General features: G+C 39.5%; 1 protein-coding gene across 3 annotated transcripts in view; it reads right to left on the bottom strand.

The window, feature by feature from the left end:
- Window positions 1-19378, bottom strand: part of Cr2 (complement C3d receptor 2) — a 30925-nt gene extending 11547 nt beyond the window's left edge. The window contains exons 1-18 of one of the 3 annotated variants that reach the window (XM_077802974.1): window positions 19321-19378; window positions 14255-14434; window positions 12505-12604; window positions 12006-12091; window positions 11045-11443; window positions 8471-8647; window positions 8287-8389; window positions 7548-7633; window positions 5967-6356; window positions 4566-4754; window positions 4382-4481; window positions 4039-4121; window positions 3140-3547; window positions 2405-2581; window positions 2234-2324; window positions 1903-1979; window positions 612-1019; window positions 35-208 (exon numbers count right to left, since the gene is read on the bottom strand). In XM_077802974.1, coding sequence (XP_077659100.1) covers window positions 35-208; window positions 612-1019; window positions 1903-1979; window positions 2234-2324; window positions 2405-2581; window positions 3140-3547; window positions 4039-4121; window positions 4382-4481; window positions 4566-4754; window positions 5967-6356; window positions 7548-7633; window positions 8287-8389; window positions 8471-8647; window positions 11045-11443; window positions 12006-12091; window positions 12505-12604; window positions 14255-14434; window positions 19321-19378 — 3286 coding nt within the window. The remainder of the gene's footprint in view (window positions 1-34; window positions 209-611; window positions 1020-1902; window positions 1980-2233; window positions 2325-2404; window positions 2582-3139; window positions 3548-4038; window positions 4122-4381; window positions 4482-4565; window positions 4755-5966; window positions 6357-7547; window positions 7634-8286; window positions 8390-8470; window positions 8648-11044; window positions 11444-12005; window positions 12092-12504; window positions 12605-14254; window positions 14435-19320) is intronic. The other 2 variants (XM_077802975.1, XM_077802976.1) reach the window with 2 other exon arrangements.
- Between the last annotated feature and the right edge of the window lie 1262 nt (window positions 19379-20640).

A 20640-nucleotide genomic window follows, 5' to 3' on the forward strand; every position in this document is an offset into this window, starting at 1 on the left:
TCAAAGAGAAAGACAACTCAGGAACTGAAAGTACCTTCACATCGTGGAGTGGGACTCCAGTGTCCTGAAGGCATACACTGAATGGATTTGTTTCCCACAAGCATGTAGCCAGGGTCACAAGTGTAGTCTACTGTCGTCCCCGGGACAAAGAGGACCATATTTCCACCTGTATGCCGACCGTGATGGAGCCCAGAAGGAGGCTGGCAGCCTGAGGAGAAAGCTCCCCACATAAACACCAATACAGAGGAATTCTACTCCAAAATTGTAAGTATGCAACATTTGACAACAGACAATCTAAAACTTGGAAGCCGAGGATCAGAAAGCTCTCATTCTTCACTGAATGCTTTCTACTCTTGTAAAAGAACAAGTCCCATTAAAAAAAAAAAAAATCCCTCTCATTATCTACCCTGACTATATCCTAGATCTAAGGGGGCATTTGCATGAAAAATACATACAACACACATAGAACATTCTTTCACAGAATCGAAGGAATGGGAAAGTAATTCATGCTCCCTTGGCTTTTTCCACAACTCTAGTATTGAGTGGGAGTAATAAACAAAAAAACTAAGTAAATACCTTTTTTTTTTTTTAAATCCCCATTGGGTTTTTACCTTTTTCACAAACTGGTTTTTCAGGATCCCAGATATCATTGTCTTTGCAACGAATCTGACCACTACCCTTCAAAGTATATCCATGATTACACTTGAAGGTCACAGTGTCATTGTAGAAATATGGGGCTGGCTTTATGGATGTCTTGAATCCATTTTCAATGAAGACTTCTGAGCACTGGACAGCAGGGAGGGATAGTTTACAGAGAGGAGCGGGGCCACTCCAGGTGCCTCTCTCTCCATCAGTGCTTGTACACCGGATGGTGCTCTCCCCAATGAGGTTGAATTGGACTCCTTCCTCCGGCCCGGGGTTACACGTATAAGTGATCATGGTTCCATATGGAACGTCTTCGGAGGAACTCCCTGTGTGTCTCCCATTGTAGATAACAGGGGGTGGTGGGCAGGTGATTTCTAGAGAGATGAAAAGATACTGTAGAAGTCTCTCTCAGACACCAAAGAATATTAGCAAAGCAGGTTGTGATGCTGTCACTTCCCGGAGGCTATGGATGAATTTTCATGGTGCTATTTCGAAGTTCATTATGGATATAAAACTTAAGCAGTTTCACAGGACAGAAAATCTTTATTGAAAGTGAACATACCGATCGATATCAAATTATGAGGCAGAAAGACCCAGGAGTCACTTGCTAATTAAAGGAAGAATTCTTTGAACCTAGCCGATGGGAGGACAAAAGGTACAGGTGATAGAATTATGCTTTTTTGAGTGCTTCGTGCTGAGGTGATACAGTAATACAGTTGGCTAAGAGTATCTATTGTTGGTTGAGTGCCTATTTTGTGACTAGCAGTTTTCCCATCCAGAAAATAGGGTTAGTATCATTTAATTCCAATAATTCTGAAGTCTATAGTTTGATGCCAGTTTTACAGAGGAGAGACTAGAGCTTTAGAGAAGCTACATAAATTGCCCAAGGTCATACAGTTATTAAGCAGTGGGAACAGAATCTGACTTCAGATCTGACACCCATCTCCTGATCTCTTCACTAAACCACAGTTACCCCATGTTAAAGATGGAGGTTCACACGGTCATCACTCTCATTATTCTCATAATCCTAAATCAGAAAAGAGAATCAGCAGCTGAATACATTCAGTTTAGGTGATTGAAGTAGGCAACGGTGACAACAGAAAGACATGGCAAAGCTATGCCACTGTAACCATTGACAGAATTGACAGAATGGAATCTAATGCACTAATCCCCACGGCATGATATGAAACTGCAATCTCCCAAGAAACACATAGGTGGCACATCACTTCAGATTCTCTGTCATTTTTTGCCACTCACCTTTACAAAGACGAATCTCCATAAACCAAGGAACTGTACCTTCACACTGTTGATAAGCATTCTCACTTAACCGGTACCTAGAGATAAAGAGTCACATCATTTGGCCATCTGCTGACCACTAAGCTAAGTGAGAACTATTGGCTTTAAGGCAGATTTGTTCCTTTCAGAACAAGAAGTGATAGAAGCAACAGGAACAAAAATGTAGCTAGGGTCAGTACCATCTATCCATTGCATAGTTCCTATGCAAGGACAAATAGCGTGATCAACTCTGCAGGAACATGAACTACTCTTACATAGTAGTATGCACTACTAAGTCAGAGCCTTCACTCACCCTTCACCGCAAGAAGAGTAAACAGCTGGTCTAATAAACACATGCTGAGGTTTTCGAAAGAGTTGCCGTCCTATCGGTTTACACTCCGCCACTAGGAAAGTAGATGAGGGTGAGACATCAACACAAGGTAATCTTAAAAACAGTAAAACATCTGCATTGGAGGCTTGATACCTTTGCACTGAGGGGTAGTGGGTGTCCACTTTCCTTCCGAGGTGCAGTGTAAGTATTCTTCTCCCACCAGCACATAGCCAGGATTACAGCTATATTTTATGGAGGTCCCAGGGTCAAAGCGGACCAGGCGTCTTCCTTCTCTTTCCCCATTGAGGATTGTAGGAGGCGGCTGGCATTCTAAAGCAAAGGAAAACACAAAACAATTGCTTTAAGATAACAACAGAAACTGAGCAAAAAAAAAAAAAAAAAAAAAAAAAAATTGACCTTAATGCTACAATTGCACTCTCGCAGCAGCTATGTGGCACAGAGGGTATCTTGCAACCCAGTTTAGGGTAATTTTAGATCGTTCCTGCTTGGTCTAACTCCTCTCCTGTTTCTTCCTTCTTAAGGAACCATCTTGGATGCTTTTATGGGCGATTCTGATATATCCCTGGGTGAGGGCTTTGATGACTTCCCTTTTAAGTAACATTGTTAAGACAAACAAGTGTTTTACTTCCATTTTTTTTTTAAAGAAAGAAATGGACAACTCAATGATCCCTAATACTTTTCCCCCAAGCATATTTCCACAAAACGAAACCATGGTGGGGTGGGGAGTGTTAAGAAAGTCCTCCATAGAATTTCTGCCCACTCTGTATTTAGTTTGACCAAGAGTACAGGAAGTGGAAAAGGTCCTGTTGAAAGCCCACAATCCTTCCTCGACCTTTTCGAGACGATACATCAGTGCAGAACACTCACCCTTTTCACAAACGGGCACTGATGGCTCCCACGTGCCTTGGGCATTACATCGTATTTTCCCACTGCCCTTCAGGGTGAAGCTGGGCTCACAGGCAAATACCACAGTGTCATTATAGGAATATTGATCTTTCGGCACAGATGACATTTGGCCTCTCAGGATCTGGGGATGTGGACAACGAACCGCAGAAGTAGAAAGTTCACAGCGTGGTGCAGGGCCGCTCCAGGACCCCGACTTCTGACTATCCATGGTACAACGGATAGTGTTCTCCCCAATAAGGATGAACTTCACTCCTTTCTCTGGGTCTGGGTCACAAGTGTAAGTGACTCTGCTTCCATATGAAAATTTCCCTGAAGAGCTGCCTGTGTGTCTTCCGTTGCGAATAGAGGAAGGTGGTGGGCAAAGAATTTCTACAGAAATTAGAGAGAGATGAAAAATCACAGGTGTACTGCAAGCGACAATGCCTCAGGTGCTGCTTGAAACTACTCCCACCTCCTAGGTTCAAGGACAGTGATATCTGTAATAACTCCATCAAGACAGCGAATACCATATAATTTAAAAGTATGACTTTAAATCTTCATGTTTGAGTATATTGACTCAGCTGATCCTTTGGTTCCTATTACCAACTATCCAATGTTTTTTTTAATGATTTCACAAGTCTATGTAGCTTTCAGAGAAGGAAAAGCCTAGGAAGCCCATTTGACTTGAGGGAGGCTGAGAATAAAGAGACAATTGAAGGCTGCTTCAATGAAGACCCTGCTGCTTAGGATTTCTAGGCATCCTTTGCTGTATAAGAGTCTGCATGCTAGTGAATGAACCAGAAGCTTTTTGTAAAGCTGAGACTGCAGCATCCTGTCAAACCACCATGGTGCTCTACATATGCCCTACGGTTCTTACATACCTTCACATACCGGCTTCTTGGTCCAAATAGCTTTATTTCCAGCAATTACACACTGACTAGAAGGTTGGCCTTGTAATCTGTACCTGGAGACAGAGGGTGGTCATTCAGAGCTGTCAGGCAGTTTGTGCTGAAGAACGTCAGCCTCTCACTCAAAATACAAGACAAATTCATTCCATTTGTGTGCACCTACTCTTTTTTTTTTTTTTTTTAAATCAGCTCTCTCTCTTACAACCTCACTCGGGATAGCCATAGATCCTTCCAGAGATTCTTCTGCAAGTTTCAGTTTCCACCATGCATGGGTCATCCAAATAAATTAAATCTCAAAGAGACTCCTGATACTCACCCTTCGTTACAGGAGAATTTCGCAGTCACTCCAGGCAGAAGACTTTGAGGTACCTCTACCCGCCCATTGAGAAGCTGCGCCGGAGTGTCACACCGTGCCTCTAAAAATACAAGCCACATATAAGAAACGGTGGCAAATCACAGCACAGCCCAATTCCTTGAAACAGATTGCAAATATAGGGTACCTATGCATGTGGGAGGGGCAGCACTCCATTCTCCCGAAGATAGACACCTAATGATCTTTTCTCCATTAAGCAAGTAGCCACGTTTACAACTATAAGTCACAGAAAATCCTGGGGCAAACTGGCTCACATTTTGCCCTGTGTGATGTCCATCGTGGATCTCAGGAAGTGTTGGACACTGCAGAGGGATATCTTCACACACACACACACACACACACACACACACACACACACACATATTAGGAAAAAAAGCCATCAGATGAGATGGGCTTCACAATCTGCTGACTTTAGGACACAGATTCAAATAAATGGCATGTAATTTATAGCAACCAGCTATCACTAATTTTCAACTTCAAGTGTGGTTTAATTGTATCCACTTTATGCCCTGACTCTTGCATTAATTTTCATCTTTAATTACACTATATGAATTGATTTTGCCTTGAGAAAAATTTCAGTTGCTAAAAGTATCCACTTTTACCCATATTTTCATCCTGTCCTTAAGTCTGTTCTCTGCTCCAAAAGTAGTACTTTATTATTTGCAGGGTAATCCTGCCAGGTATTAGTCATATAGCTTACTGGTATCCAACATGTGATACATATATACACTAATATATTGTGGGCATACTCCATACATATTATCGTATGCTTCCTGTACTTAATAATAGAGTATGTCTATATCATACAAATGTGTCTATATATGACAGTATACGTACATCTACCTAAAGTTTTACAAAAACTTAGTTACTATTTCCCATAGTCATTCAATTTTGTGACTATCTTAAAAATTTCCTCCTCTGAGACTATCCTCACATTTAGGTACCTATCTATTTATAGATCAATCTATTGGTAGATGGAATTATATTGTTAATGATTGAATAGTTTCTCAGCCCTTTAATCCATTTAGAATTTATCAATATTGTTCCTTATTAAGAAAATAAATATCCAGTTGTGATGCTATAACATTTTCAAATATTGTCAATCCTTGTAATTGGAGAATTGAAATTTGATTTGGAGAGCATTTGGAATATAAACCAAACCAGATGAGAAGAAAATGAAGAATTGAAAGTAGTCCAGTTTTCAAAGTCTTTTGATTCGAAGAGTGATGTCGTCTCAGGAGATAACTTGAAGAGATACCAGGTGTCACTTCAGAATGTGCTTACCAAGCCCAGAAGACAGAATGTCACTTGCGCCAGATTATAGTACAGCCTTCCTCAATGGATTTTACATCCACTGGGTGAATTTTTTTCTACGGAAACCTCAATTTTCAAATTTTCCCTCGCTTCCTCCCTCCACCCCTATCATCCTGAAATCCATCTTTTTCCTCCCTTCGGGAAGAGACAAAGTATGGTTTGCACAGAGATGGGAGATCCCAGCCCCTCAACTAGGTTTTTCTTTCTCACTCACCACTCTCACAGGTCGGTAGTGGCGTTGGGCCCCACTTTTTATTTGCTTGGCACCAAACAGTTTTGTTTCCTTTCATGGTGAAGTTGGCTTTACAGGTAAATGTCACAGAATCACCATGTTTGTATGGTGGTTTAGTTTCTCTATTTATGAATCCCCCTGGTACGGTGGGCTCAGAGCAAGAAGAATCTTTTTGGAAATATTCACATACAGGAACAGGTTTATCCCAGACTCCATTCACTTGGTCTTTACTTGTACACAAAATAGCTTTTTCTCCGATGAGACGATATTTAGCCCCACAAGTGTACCTTATTGCGGTACCAAGACGTATAGGTTGTGAGTAAGCACTGTTCCGACCATTTTGTATAGGAGGAGGAGGGTCACAAGAAATTCCTGAAAAATAAAAAAGGAATTATGTTGGCACACTGAAGGTGACACTAAAATATTCAAACTTAAACGAAAGATTCAAATGCCACTTTTCAGAAATTGGCTTAGGTATTTGTATGATTTATGTCTTACTTACAGTCCTCATTGATTCCCAAGCTCCTAAATTCTTACCTGTTTCTCAATACTCAGCTAACAAATCAATATAAACCATTTTAACCAAACAATAACAGTGAAACTGAATTTGTGCAATAGTTCTAGCTAAACAATTTTAATAAGAAACAATAAACAAATAGCACATGAGAATAATATATTAATGACATGGTAATTACGTATGAGGAGGCATCTTAGACTAATGACATTCACTCTCAGTAGACCTGATTTCAAATCTCCACTGTCATTCAATAGCTGTATGACCTTAGGCAAGTTGTATCTTCTCTCAGCCTCAGTTTCTTTATCAATAGTATAATTCAAGTTACTTCATGGAGTGTGATGAGAATTCAGTGAGACAAAAATATGGGAAAGGGGCCAGTTCAATACCTAGAACAGAATAATCACCCAGTGCCTATTTCAAATGCACCGCATACCTGGGCATGATCACGTTTGGTCCTACCACTACAGATACTACAACTTGACCACAGGTCAGCTGCCATTCCTCAAAGCTAGATTCCTTTGAGAAAGTCACAGGAAGTGAACAGAATCTTTGAATAATCACTTCATATCCTTTATTTGTGTGTCCTCATGGGCATGAATGGTATTAGTTGTTAATATGCACACCTCCCCTGGGTAAACCTCAGAACAAAGAGAAAACTACCAAACTCCACCCTTTTTAGTTAATTTCCCTGGCTCCAAGGGGAGCCCTTCAGTAGAGGAACTTGCACAGGAAGCCACAATTTAACTGTTTTAGCACATCCTTCTATGCTTGGTTTTGGTCCAGGTAACTGTATGTCTAGAATCCACAATACAACATGCAGTCAGCTGAGTAAATTTAACTCTTCTGGTTCTACATGCTAAAACAGAGAGAAAAGTGGGCATCTACATATCTATCTATATATGCCTGTATGGATATAGATACATAAATACAGATGTCTTCATTCAAAGCACACACATGGATAAGATGTTATAGTTGGCAAACGTATGTAAACACAAACAACATCAAGAGGCAAGATCCATATTTGATGATTCTTGTTTTCTACTCACGTTCACAGACAGGAAACTTATTACTCCAGATTACTGTCATTCCTTCTTGGACACACTGACTAGAAGATTTGCCATTTAATCGAAACCTTAAACAATAAGGGGTAGCAAATCATCACTAAAAGAAACCAATTCTCTGTTGCATGGAATTAATCACTTCTTTCAAGTATGGATAGAATCTATATTTTAAAGCATTTCTGGTAAGGAAAAAGTCCAAGGTTACTTGTAAGTCCACTCAGTCATACAATAGATCCAGACTAGGTAACAAGAGAGAGAAAACAAAGCCTTAGAATCATATTCTTTTCCTGAATTCTCTCCCTCTCCTCTTTGGCATCCAAAGGTCAAGAGTTTCTTGACCATCATGAAGATAAAGGCCTCAGATCCTAAAGAAGAAAATATCAAAGACCTTGTTACACAAGTTCACCCTGAGGAGTCTCTTTGACTGAACCCAGATCATGTATTAATTCTTTATAACAAGACCTTTAACTTTTGAACCAAAACTCTTCTTTTTCAAATAATGACTGGATAATTTCCAGCCTTGACTGACCATACCCAATTCATACACTTGGAGAAAATGAAAAGCGTTTGGTTACTCACAGAGTTCTTAGTCGTGAAGTGTAAAGAAAAGGAGAGGAAAAAGAATCAAAGCGAGAAAAAAAAAATGAACCATTTTTAGAGCTCACATGTTGCACTTCTCAGCTCTGGATAGGTGTCAGTTCAGGCCCTATCACCTCACACTCACCCTGCATCACAAACAAAGGAAACCTCTGCCCCAAGCTGGAGGTTAGGAGGAGGAACCACGCGGCCATTGAGAAGTTGGTTTGGAATGGCATCACATGATTTCACTAGGGAAAAAGAGACAAGGCTGGTACATGCAGTCAGGAAACGGCTCAGTTTCCTTTAGCTGCAGCAGAGCTTTAAGGCACCTTCACATGTGGGGGCTGCATGGCTCCAGGTTCCCAAGGATGTACACTGCACAAGGTTAGATCCAATGAGAGTGTAGCCAGGGTCACAGCTGTAGGACACTTCCTGTCCAATTGTAAAGAGCTCCTTATCCCTTTTGTTATAATTACCATGGTGGACATGTGGAGGTGGTAGACACCCTGAGAAAAGAACAAGACCAGACGGTCTTTTATTTCTGAAATAAGAACCTTCTTCTTTACAACTTATTATAGCAAGACTGTGGTTGGTAGGAGTGGGATGGAGATTCTCTATCAACTCTCCTGGGAAGGCAGACACCCACTTTGAGAGAGGAGGAGAGGGCTGACTCTACTGCTCTTTTTGGACATGAAGACCTAGGCAGCTACCTGTTTTTTCTATCTTGGCAGGAAACATCACACTCACTCATTGTTTTTCATTTCATTCTACTACAGCATCCAAGATACTCTTTCACTAATAGTGGAACCAAGGGAACCATACTGCAGGGACACATTTTCAATACCAAATCTGTCTCTTCTTTTCTGCTCCCAAAACAAGACTGATGAGCTTTCTGAACTTTGTGAAAGGAATTCCCAATGCTGCCATGTTTTTAGAAAGTTAGATCTTTTGCAATAAGAGTAGGGGAGAAGGGAAGAATGGGAGAACAGACCCAATCAGACCATTAGCCTTCTTTCATAAAGGTTACATTTTTCAATATGAAAATGTATAATGTCCATGATATTTTGAATCAAATTCTGATCTCACCTAATTTCCCCAATTGACATGGCCAATAGGATTGAGAGCTCATTTTATCCTCATTTAAAGAAATCTAAATATATATAGATAGGTAGATAGATAGATATAATCTCTATTGACTTTGTGACTCTCTCTCAGGAGCACTCAAATTCCACCTCTGAGACACATTCCCAGCCTTATTTTATATTTTATTTAGAAATGGGGTCTCACTGAGTTACTTAGGGCCTTGCTACGTTGCTGAGGCTGGCTTTGAACTCGCAATCTTTCTGCCTCAGCCTCCCAAGCCTTTGGGATTATAGGTATGTACCACTGCACCCAGTTTATTTATTTTGTTATTATTTATTTTATTTTTAATTGGAATAACATTGTACCAATATATGAGATACCATGTGATGTTCAGGTACATGAATATGTTGTGTAATATTCAAGTCATGGTAAATATAGCAATATTCTAAAATTTTTCATTTTTTGTGGTGAATTTTTTCAAGATTGTTTCTTTTATCTTTTAAAAAATGTACTGTATATCATTATTACATAGAATCATCCTACTGTGCAACAGAACACTGAAATTTATTTCTCTTATCACTTAGTATTTGTTGGTCAATGTCTCCTCAGCTTCCCCCGCCCCCCATTCATCCTAGGCTCTGGTAGCCACTATCCTATAATCAACTTTTATGAGATCAACTTTTTTAGATTCCATGCATGAGTAAGATCATGTGGTATTTGCCTCTCTGTGCCTTGGATTATTTCACTTAACATAATGATCTCCAGTTCCATCCAGGTTTCCATAAATGATAGGTTTTCTTCTCATTTTATTCCTGAATAGCCTTCCATTGTGTTTGTGCACTACATTTTCTTTATGCATCTTCAGCTGATAGATACTTAGATTGTTTCCACTTCATGGTTATTATGAATAATGCTTCAGTAAATATGGAAGTGCAGGGTCTCTTCAACACACTGACTTCATTTCCTTTAAATATATACAGACCCAGGAGTGGGATTGCTGGCTTCATATAGTATTTCTATTTTTAATATTTTGAGGAAACTCCATTACTGTTTTCCATAATGACTGTACAAATTTTACATTTATATCACCCTATGTAAGCATTCCCTTTTATCTATATCTTCATCAGCACATGCTACATTTTTTCTTTTTGATAATGGCTATTCTAACTGGAATAAGATGATGTCATATTGCATTTTTTCTGATCATTAGTAATGTTAAGATTTTTTTCATATATTGGCTATTCATATTCATATGTCTTCTTTTCCTGAAATGACTATGTCTATTGTCCATTTTTAAATTTAATTATTTAAAAATTTTTGCTTTTGAGTTGTTTGAGTTCCTTGTGTAGTCTGGTTATTAACCCCTTGCCAGATGTGTAGTTTACAAATATTTTCTTCCATTCTGTATGTTGCCTCTTCACTTTGTTGGTCATTTTTTTTTGATGTACAGATTTTTAGTGTCAGGTGCTTTTAGGGTCTTACTCAAAAAATCCTCACCAATTCCAATGTCTTGAAGCATTTCATTTATGTTTTCTTCCAGTAGTTTCATGTCTTGCATTTTAAGTCTTTAATCCATTCTGAGAGTTTTTTAAAAAAAGTGGCTTATAATATTCCCTATATTAATGCAGACCTAGTAATGTCCCAGAATGTAATAATAAAATTTCCTACCCCTTCAACATTTAGATATTACTTCCAAATTTTTTAAAAGAATCCCAGTAACATATGGTTTGCTTTTCCTACTCTTCCTGTACGTCCCATGTATCTATCCTGCCAAGGCACTAATTTTATTTCCAGATACCCAGAATTTCATCCCAACTTACCCCTGAAGCATGTTGGCAGTGGAGGATTCCACTTGCTGTTTGGTTGGCACCACACCATGTTGTTGCCTTTCATGGTAAAGCCAGGTTTACACTTAAACATCACTGTATCATTTAAGAAAAAGGAACGTTTAAATCCGGATTCCACAATTCCATTTTCAATTTCTGGAAATGGGCATTTGACTTGAGGGATACATTGAGGGGGTGGGCTGCTCCAGACACCAACTTGATTGTCTTGACTGGTGCAATATATTGACTTCTCACCCACGAGGTCAAACAGCTTTTCCCCACGTGGTCCAACATTGCAATGATAAGTTACCACGATGCCATAGTAAAAGGTATCTTCACTGGTCCTATAGAAGTCCCCATTGGAGATGGTTGGGGGTGACTCACAAGGAATAGCTTTTAAGGAGGTAGGTCAGAAAAGAGAGAAGGCATTTAGATGTTATACTTCCTAAGAATTTTGTTTTCATTCTCATAAACCAAACTTCAACTCAGCCTACCATTTATCTCTGTTGTTGCAATTCTGTGTCCTGATCTTAAAGATGATTCTAAATAGGAAGTATCCAGGCAGGAAGATGCATGGAACAGGTTGTTGAAAACTCAAAAAGCTATGAGTTTGTCCCTAGTCTCTACTTCAGAGTACAGATAAACTGTTACAGAAGGCACTCAGGATGACCTACTTTTGCATGGAATAAAGTTGGTCAATGTGTAATCTTATGATATATTTTATATCTAAGAAATCATTCACTATAAAATAACATTACCAAAAGATAGTAATCAAAGGAAAGTGTGTTGGGAGTAAGAGCCACAGAGGAGGATAGATCACACTCTGTGCTCAGAACTACCTAAACCAAGTGTAACCCTCCTGAGTACTCATTTTGATGTGGAGCTCTGCACAGTTTCCCCCTAAAAGAGGATTGAGAAATTATATAGGATGCCATAAAGAGATTGTTGTACTCACATTCACAAAAAGGCATGTCCTTATCCCAGATTACAGTATTGTCCAAGACAATACATGTAGCAGATGAGCCACCAATGAGTCGATATCTAAAGACAAGAGATGAGTGATCATCTCCCAGCTACCATTATATTTTAGAAAACTAGTTCTTTCTTTACTGAAAGAATGTAAAAAAAAAGGAAAAAAAAAGAATATCATGTATGACAGGGAGTGGCAGTACACTAAGGATTTATAAAAAATTCAAGAATCTAAAACCAGATTAAATTGGACCTTCAAGTCTATAGCATTGGAGTTTTAAGGTTAAAAAAAAGTGCAGCCCCAATCTCTTTCTGTCTAGGGATCCTCTGTTGGGTGATCCTGAAGACCTGTCTCTGGAGCAGGTCAAGATGACTCCTTTTTGCTTATGAACTTTAAAGGGGAGGTCACAATGACTCTGGTCTATTTTGGAAGACTGATGGATTCTGGTTTGAACTACTAGTATCCATGTATCCTGCCAACTCACCCTTTATTACAAGAATATGTGATTGTTGACCCAAACTCGATACCCTCAGGGATCAGCACAGAGCCATGGAGGAGTTCTCTAGGACTCATACATAATTTACCTACAAGGGAAAACAAAATTTAAAAAAAAACAGGACTTGGGGTTGGGATTCAGAAGACATGTTGCGTTCAATATGAAATCCCAACCTGACTGAATCTGCTGATGAGCCTACTTATATTTATTTTAAAAAATTGAGCTTGACAAGGGGCTGGGGTTGTGGCTCAGCGGTAGAGCTCTCACCTAGAAGGTGCAAGGCACTGGGTTCAATCCTCAGCACCACATAAAAGTAAATAAATAAAATAAAGGTATTGTGTCCAACTACAACTTAAAAAAATAGACATTGGCAAAATGTGTTAACTCTCAAAGGATCAGTCCATTCTGGAGCACTATTTGTTTAACATAGATGATCTCTATTTATGAGCATGGATGCAAACTTTGTGGTCAATTATAACTTATAATCTTCAATTCCCCTTTCGAATGGCATCAAAATGCACCAGTTGATGGCATCATATGCCTAATCTAGATTAAGAAACCCTCAGGGTCATCATTTCCTTTCTGTAATTCACCCTTTACTCCTTGATCTTCGTTCAATTAGTCAATAAATTTTAGCTGCTGGGTTGCAGAAATTTCTCTCCAAATTGACTATTTTGATCCTGTTGAAGTCTCTCATTGTATTATTGAGTTTCTAACTCTGGTCTCCCTTGGTCTCATATATCATCATATCACTGCATAATTCTCTAAAGTACAATTATGGCCAGGCCACCCCACATATTTAAAAACTTGCAATGGCTTAACATTTTATAGAAAAAAAATGCATGATCTTTTATAGTTAAACATCAATCTACTTAACCAACTACTATTCTTTACCAGGGACCCTATTCTCCACTCTCGCTGATTTTTTTTTCCTTCTAAATGTATGTTCTTCCATATCTCTATGCTTCTGTGGTAACACAGTCAATCAGTGAGCTACATCCCTAGCCCTTTTTATTTTTTATTTGAGACAGGATCTTGCTAAGTTGCTTAGGGCCTCAATAAGTTGCTGAGGTTGGCTTTGAACTTGAGATTCTCCTGCCTCAGCCTCCCAAGCCATTGGGATTACAGTCATGCACCACCACGCTCGACTATGCTTCTGCATATGATAAAACATCCTTAGTCCAAAAGTCCTGGATTTCTCTATTTCCTGCAGATATCAGTTACTATTTATTTCTCTATAATATAGTACTTTACCTCTATAAATAAATGATACAGTACAACATATGTTTAAGAATCAGTCTTTACAACTAGTGTAGGAATTCCTTAAAGTAGAAACTACTGAATTAATTTTTCTGTCTCTTCCAAACCCCATTGTCTAGTGTAGTTCTTCATATCTATTAATTATTCAATTTCTCGAATTGAATGTGCTAAGAAGGGTGAAACTAACATTCCTTGCATAGTAACTTTTAACGTCACTCTAATACAGTATAGAGATCATAGAACCTAGTTATGGAGAAAATAGGATTAATAGGCTTGGCCTGCGGTGGTGACTTAACCCCCATAATCAATACCCCTAAGGAAAAAAGGAAACATGGAGATTCTAGGAGTACTCTTCACTGCATAAGCTCAGAGGTTCAAAGAAATACTAATTTACTGGTCTTTTGTCTGGAAAATAACAGGGTATTCCATACAGATGTGATGATAGACCCAAAGATTCCTCCATGACAGGATTACTCACGTTTACAGAACTGCTGAGCATCTGACCACTTGGAGGTCTCTAAGCAGGTGATAAAGAATGACTTCTTGGTATACCCAGGGAGACATCTGTATTCCCAAGATGTCCCAACAGCAAACTCAGACTGATCACTCTGAACATGAGGCTTAGCAAAATGATACCTTGGCAGGAACTTACACTGACCTAAAGACAGAGACCACAGGAATATCAAAACTAAGGGAGGCTGAACTTCTCTGCTTCTATCTTTTGCCCATTATCCTAACAACTTTGATCTCCATAAAGTAAGCTAAAACTGAACAAAGAACACATAGCATTATACTAGGCATGAATATACGGAGAAATAAGCTCAGAGGTTCAAAGAAATTTTAGGATAGATTTCAGAGGAAGAACTAGAGAAAAGAATTTTTTTTCATAAAAGTCTAGACACACCCTGAGGCTGTTCCATTTTCTTACACCCTTATAAATAAAAAACAGTGGGTTTTGTTGTTGTTTGTTTATTTGTTTCATGGTGAGGTTAGAGCCTGGAGAAAACAGGATACAGATGTTTTGAGGGTTTTTTTTTTTTTTTTTGCATAGGGAGAGGTTGCTAATATTTTACCAGCTTCAATGAGGTATAATTGATAGAAAAAAACCTGGACATGATTAATGTATACCCTTTGATAAGTTTGGAACGCGCGCGCACACACACACACACACCCCAAAACAAACAAACAAAAAATACAGCCCTAGTTTTTCTAAGTAAAAACTAAAATCTTATAAGTAAAAAAATCTTACAAATAAAACATTGGGGAGTAGCATAGGAAACTAAAGAACATCAGAGATTTTGAAAAAGCACATGTATGATCCTTTAAAATTACTTTAAAGATTTAAATAGGGGCTGAGGCTGTGGCTCAGCAGTAAAGCGCTCACCTAGCACGTGTGAGGTGCTGGGTTGGATCCTCAGCACCACATAAAAATAAATAAATAAAATTAAGGCATTATTAATTATTTAGTCCAACTACAACTAAAAAAAAATTGAAATAATTACTTAAATCATTAAACCTTTTGGGTCTAGAGAAAAAAATGTGTTTCTTATTCTTTATTAATATATCAATCTGGTAAGAGTAATATAACCCTACACAGTGCTTAATAAATACTTTTTGTTGGGTACTAAAGAAAAGGAAATAGTTGGGGCTGGAGTTGTGGCTTAATGTAGAGCACTTGCCTAGCATGTGTGAGGCACTGGGTTTGATTCTCAGCACTACATATAAATAAATAAACAAAATAATGGTCTGTCAATATCTAAAAATATATTTAAAAAAAAAAGAAAAAGAAGTAGTCATTAAGATTTTTTTCCCCATGATTTAAAATAACGGTGGTGGTGGTGGTGGTGGTGGTGGTGATGATCATGAGATATGTGCTGTCATAGGAGATGAATAAAAAACATAACAACCATACACTTGAGGATATCCTTACAAAAGTCTTTTTCCTACATATGAGAAAGAGCTCAAATTTTAACTCCCAAAATTCATATGCAGAGAACAAGAAGTTAATACTTATTTCAGATCAGATGGTAATTCAGGCAAAAAGTATCCAGCTGTGAGGCCCACCCAGAAAAGAAATGTATTTGAACATCAACTTTATAAATATTTTTTCAAACAATTCTGAGACAGTACAGATGAAAGTCAAAAGATAAATATGGTTAACCCATAGGCATTCACAGAGCTCCCACAGTTGCAGACAGACCCGCCCTTTCTGTGGCTCCATATTTTTATTAGAGGATCTAAGAACGGCCATCACTATTGGGACCCAGATATCAATGTAGGTCCCCTTCTATTTATTTTCTCAACTCCTTCAGTTTCTTCCATCAATATCTACCAATGCTCTCAGATGCATACTTTGCAAAACAGCAAGAATTATAGGGAAAATGAGGGTTTGATCTCACGAAGACACACTTCATGACTTGACACTATTCATACCTGTGATTCTAATCAAGAGGTTTAACCTCTAGTTACCAGATGTACACAAGGATAATACCAAATCATTTTTCACAAGCTGAAAAATCAATTTAAACCCACAAGATTTCATCAACAGCAATGATACAGACTAAGAGTGAACTTGAAATGCCAAAAACAAAGGGTGCTCTATAAAGCATACTGTAGTATGACTTTCTACTAGGAAAGGGGACAAGAATCACACTTTCTGGATGAAGACTAATGGAAAAGTCTCATCCTTAATAAGGAGACTTGGAAACTCTCTCTGGGCATTGTCATAGGTGTGTGAACCCCTAGTCATGTGCTATGATAGAAATTATGTCAGGTAATAGGAACAATAAAGACCGTGCTGTCGTGGAACTTGTTTCCAGTGAGGGAAGAAGCAATGAACAGATAAATAAACAAGAAACTTTCCGAAGGTGACTGGTGATCTGTAGAAAAGAAGACAGGGTTATGGGTGAGAGTCAGACGACTGGGAGAGTGAACTGAGCCTTGACTGTGGAGAAGATCTGGCAAGGTAGGATGAGCACTGCAGCAGAGAACACCTGTGCAAAGGCTTGACAAAGTGCCTGTGACCAAGGGACAGGGAGGGGGAAGGTAGTGTGGCTGGAGCAGAGAGAGTGAGGGGGAAATGGAGAATTTCCAAGAGGAGCTGATGCCTTCTAGTCAAGGACAAGGGGCAGGGATTTTATTCTGGATGACAGGAAGCCTTAATCAGAGGAGGGCAGAATCATCCCCAATGGGGGTAGCTATGTACCTCAGCTGCTGGGGAAAAGAGGGACTCCCTATTTCACAACTTTGTTTTCTTAGCACAGAATGAGCTCAGGTTGCCAGTGGGTGAAGGCCTGAGTGAAGTCTAAGAGTGCAGGAAATTTGATCCATTTATGAGAAGGATCAAAAGGAAAAGGTGAGAAAACATCTTAAGAGGGAAATTTGCTTTCTATTGACTTAAAGCAGTGTGCCATATAGACCTCTGCTTCAGAATCTTCCAAACTGCTTGTTAAGCCTCAGCTTTCTGGGTCATACATACTCTAAACCCATGAGGGAGAAGGGGGCCTGCAGAGTGGGAGGTGGCATCTACATATTAAAAAGGTACGTCAAGATTTTCTTTTTTAAATTGATTTTTATTGGTGCATTATAATTGTAAAGAGTTTCTTAAGTGAAGGAAACTGGCCAAGAGCCAAGAAATGATCTAAGGAGAATGCACAGTAGTAGTAAAAGTCAGAAGGGGGAGTGGCCAACCCATGAGCAGTGGGATGACAGGTAGACAAGAGGATGAGCAGCACATATGTGACAGGGAGCAAGGAGGTGACATCCAATCAGAAAGAGCTTGACTGACAGAGTAGCTTTTTCCTCCACAGGCAGTGGGAATCCATTTAGACTTTTGAGCAAGGGAGTGGAATAATGAAAGCATTATATATATATATATATATATATATATATATATATATATATATATATATATATAAAATATGTATTCATGAATATATATATATATATATATATACACACACATATATTTTTCAAAACTTGGTTTCATGATTTAAAAGGTTAAAGAGGCAGGAGGCAAAGTAATCTATAAGAGAGGAAGGCATTGGACAGGCAATTAGATGCTTAGGATTAGACTATTGGAATGAAAATGATAGAAAGACAAATTATAGGTCTGTGTGAGCCTTTAGAGTAAACAGAAAGGCAGATCTTGTTTTTTTTCCATGTGTGTGGAGTTAAGGGACCCAGACCATGATCCTGCTCTGGTACAGAATGTGTACCTGTAGGGAATAGTGAGTTAATTAGTGTGGTGAAGAATTTATTTTTCAACTGTTAAAATCTTCTCTGAAATTTTAGAAACTGTAATGGAATGCTGGTAAGAAGTAAGGTTGGGTGCTGTACCATATGCAGATGTCAGAGAAAGTTGTGGATGTGCATTTGTTCAAAGGATTTACTAGGTAGAAAAGGAAAGAGGGATAAAGGCAATGAAATATTCAAAGAAAATAATCCAAGGAATATTCAACTAAGGACCAGGAGACAGTTCAATGTCCAAAAAGCAAATAGATGTAATGGAACTAATAAATTCAATAGCTCAAACTCCTTAAACTGGGAGTGGCCATTTAAGCGCTGGCTCCTTGAAAACAGATCCAGGCAGCGCTTATTACTGACTTAGTAGTAACCACAGACGTCTACCCTTCATTTGCTTATTTTCATCAGGAAACTCAGTGAGATGAAATGGTAGGGCAGCCTAATGCTGACTTCATCTCATATAGAAACTGAGGATGGGGGGACACCAAATAACTTGCCAAAAGTCACCCAGTTATTGAAATCTTCATACAGTAAACGTTTTAAAAAGCTAAGAATTCATTGTCCATGGGAGATAATTACAAAGACTCACAGTAGCCAAGAGACTCTAATCAAAACACATTATAATACTTTAAAATCAAGCCAGTCTGGGAGGAAAAAAAAGTTATGATATTGAATGAGACTTTCTTAAAGCTTACACTCTTACAGAAGGTCAAAAACACTGAAGAAAACTAAAGTTTTAATTCATGCCTCAACTTTTTGAAATGACTCCAGATGTTTACCAATGTCATATCAAAGTTAGAAATATCTGAGAACCACAGTCGGGAGCAGAGGTGTTTCTTATTTAGGTCAAGGAACCCAAAGAACCGAGGTTCTGCTACTGCTCCTGGGCAGGAGCATAGTTGTGTGCACAGAAACACGTGTGCTCTGCGATCTTGGCGCACAGCCCGGGTAGGTTTTAGGCGCTCGCAGACCTCCCGCAGGCGGAGAGCTAGAAGCACCTGCCTAGTCCCAGGGGCTGGGAGCCCCGGGGAGGAAAGGTCTGCCACCAGCCACACCAGTATATCCAATGGCGTCCCTCTGTGACTCAACCTCCAATTCTGGGTGTTCTGACTTCCCAGAAGAGGGACTGGGGACAATCAGGACCCCCGGAGATTGGGGAGAAGGTTCCCAAAGCCAGTGGGGCAGTCGTCTGTCACTCTCCCCGTCTTCCCGCTTTGGGCTCCATGCTTTGCATAGGGGCACTGAAGCCTTCCCTGTCCCAGACGCATCCCTACCTCCGGGCTCCCCCTCCCAGCTCACCGAGGACCCCTGGCGCGAAGAGAGCCAAGAAAACCCCGAGCGGGCCCGCGGCGCCCATGCCACGGCGGCAGCCCCAGCGACGGGATGCGTTCCGGGACCCGCGAGCCTCTGGCAGCTGCGGGAGGGCAGGGCTGGGCAGCAGACAGCTGTGAGCACAGGGAGGCGGGTCCTTAAATAGTGTCTGGCACCTCGTGAAGGCTCACCTGCAGGTGGCCCGGGGGCGGAAGGCAGCGCCTGAGGGTGGGGTGAAAGAGGCGCGGAGGGGTGGCCCTGGCTGGAGGTGGGCGGGCGCGAGAGGGCTGAGCTCAGAATCTCCCCTGAGTGCAACTTTTTCTGGGGCTGTGCAACTCAGCACATTATTTTCTCTTTCTAGAACTGAAACGTTTCGCAAAATAGTACTCACACTAAAATGTTCAAAGTTCGAATGTTATGCTGGTCTATCCTATTCTATTATTATTATTATTATTAAATTCTGGTTTGGACTCACTAAATTCATTTAAAATTACTGAATTCAACCCTCAGTTTGAAAACCAACCAACCAACAGCAACAACAAACCAGTCTGAGTTTACTTAGGCAATTTAGGAATGGCTGCCAACTCTGCTATTAAGTTCTTTTTATTTTGAAGTTATTTCTACAGAAAAGTTTCACAAATAGTTCAAAGAATTCTTATGTAGCATTTAGATCCTTTGTTAACGTTTTACTATATTTTGTTTACCATTCTCTCTGTAAAGATGTATAGACCGCATATGTATGATTATATACTTACATAGTTATTACTTTGGAATCTATTGAGTAAAATTTACAGTCATTTATATCCCTCCTCTAAATACATCAATGTGTATTACCTAAAACTAAGTACTCTCCCTCCATATCTAGTGATCAACAACAAGAAATTAACATTGACACAGTCTATTCTATAATCTACTGATTGCATTCAAATTCTGACAACCATCTCAATTATGTTTGTTATAGCAAAACATCAGTAAAACAAAAACTTTTTTTTCCTGGTCCAGTATCATTCCAGGATCATAGCTTGCATTTGATCATAATGATTTTCTTCCACCTTTTTATCCTTAAGAGTCTTCAGTCTAACCAGGACCTGGGGTTGCATGCCTGTAAGTAATCCCAGTGACTCGGGAGACTGAGGCAGGAGAATGGAGAGTTTAAAACCAGCCTCACCAAAAGTGAGGTGCCAGGCAACTCAGTGAGACCCTGTCTTTAAATAAAATACAAAATAGGGCTGGGGATATGGCTCAGTGGTTGAGCCCCTGAGTTCAATCCCTGGTACTGCCCCCTAACTCTCAATAAAAAAGAGTCCT

This window comes from Urocitellus parryii, chromosome 9, assembly GCF_045843805.1.
Source record: "Urocitellus parryii isolate mUroPar1 chromosome 9, mUroPar1.hap1, whole genome shotgun sequence".
NCBI lineage: Eukaryota > Metazoa > Chordata > Mammalia > Rodentia > Sciuridae > Urocitellus > Urocitellus parryii.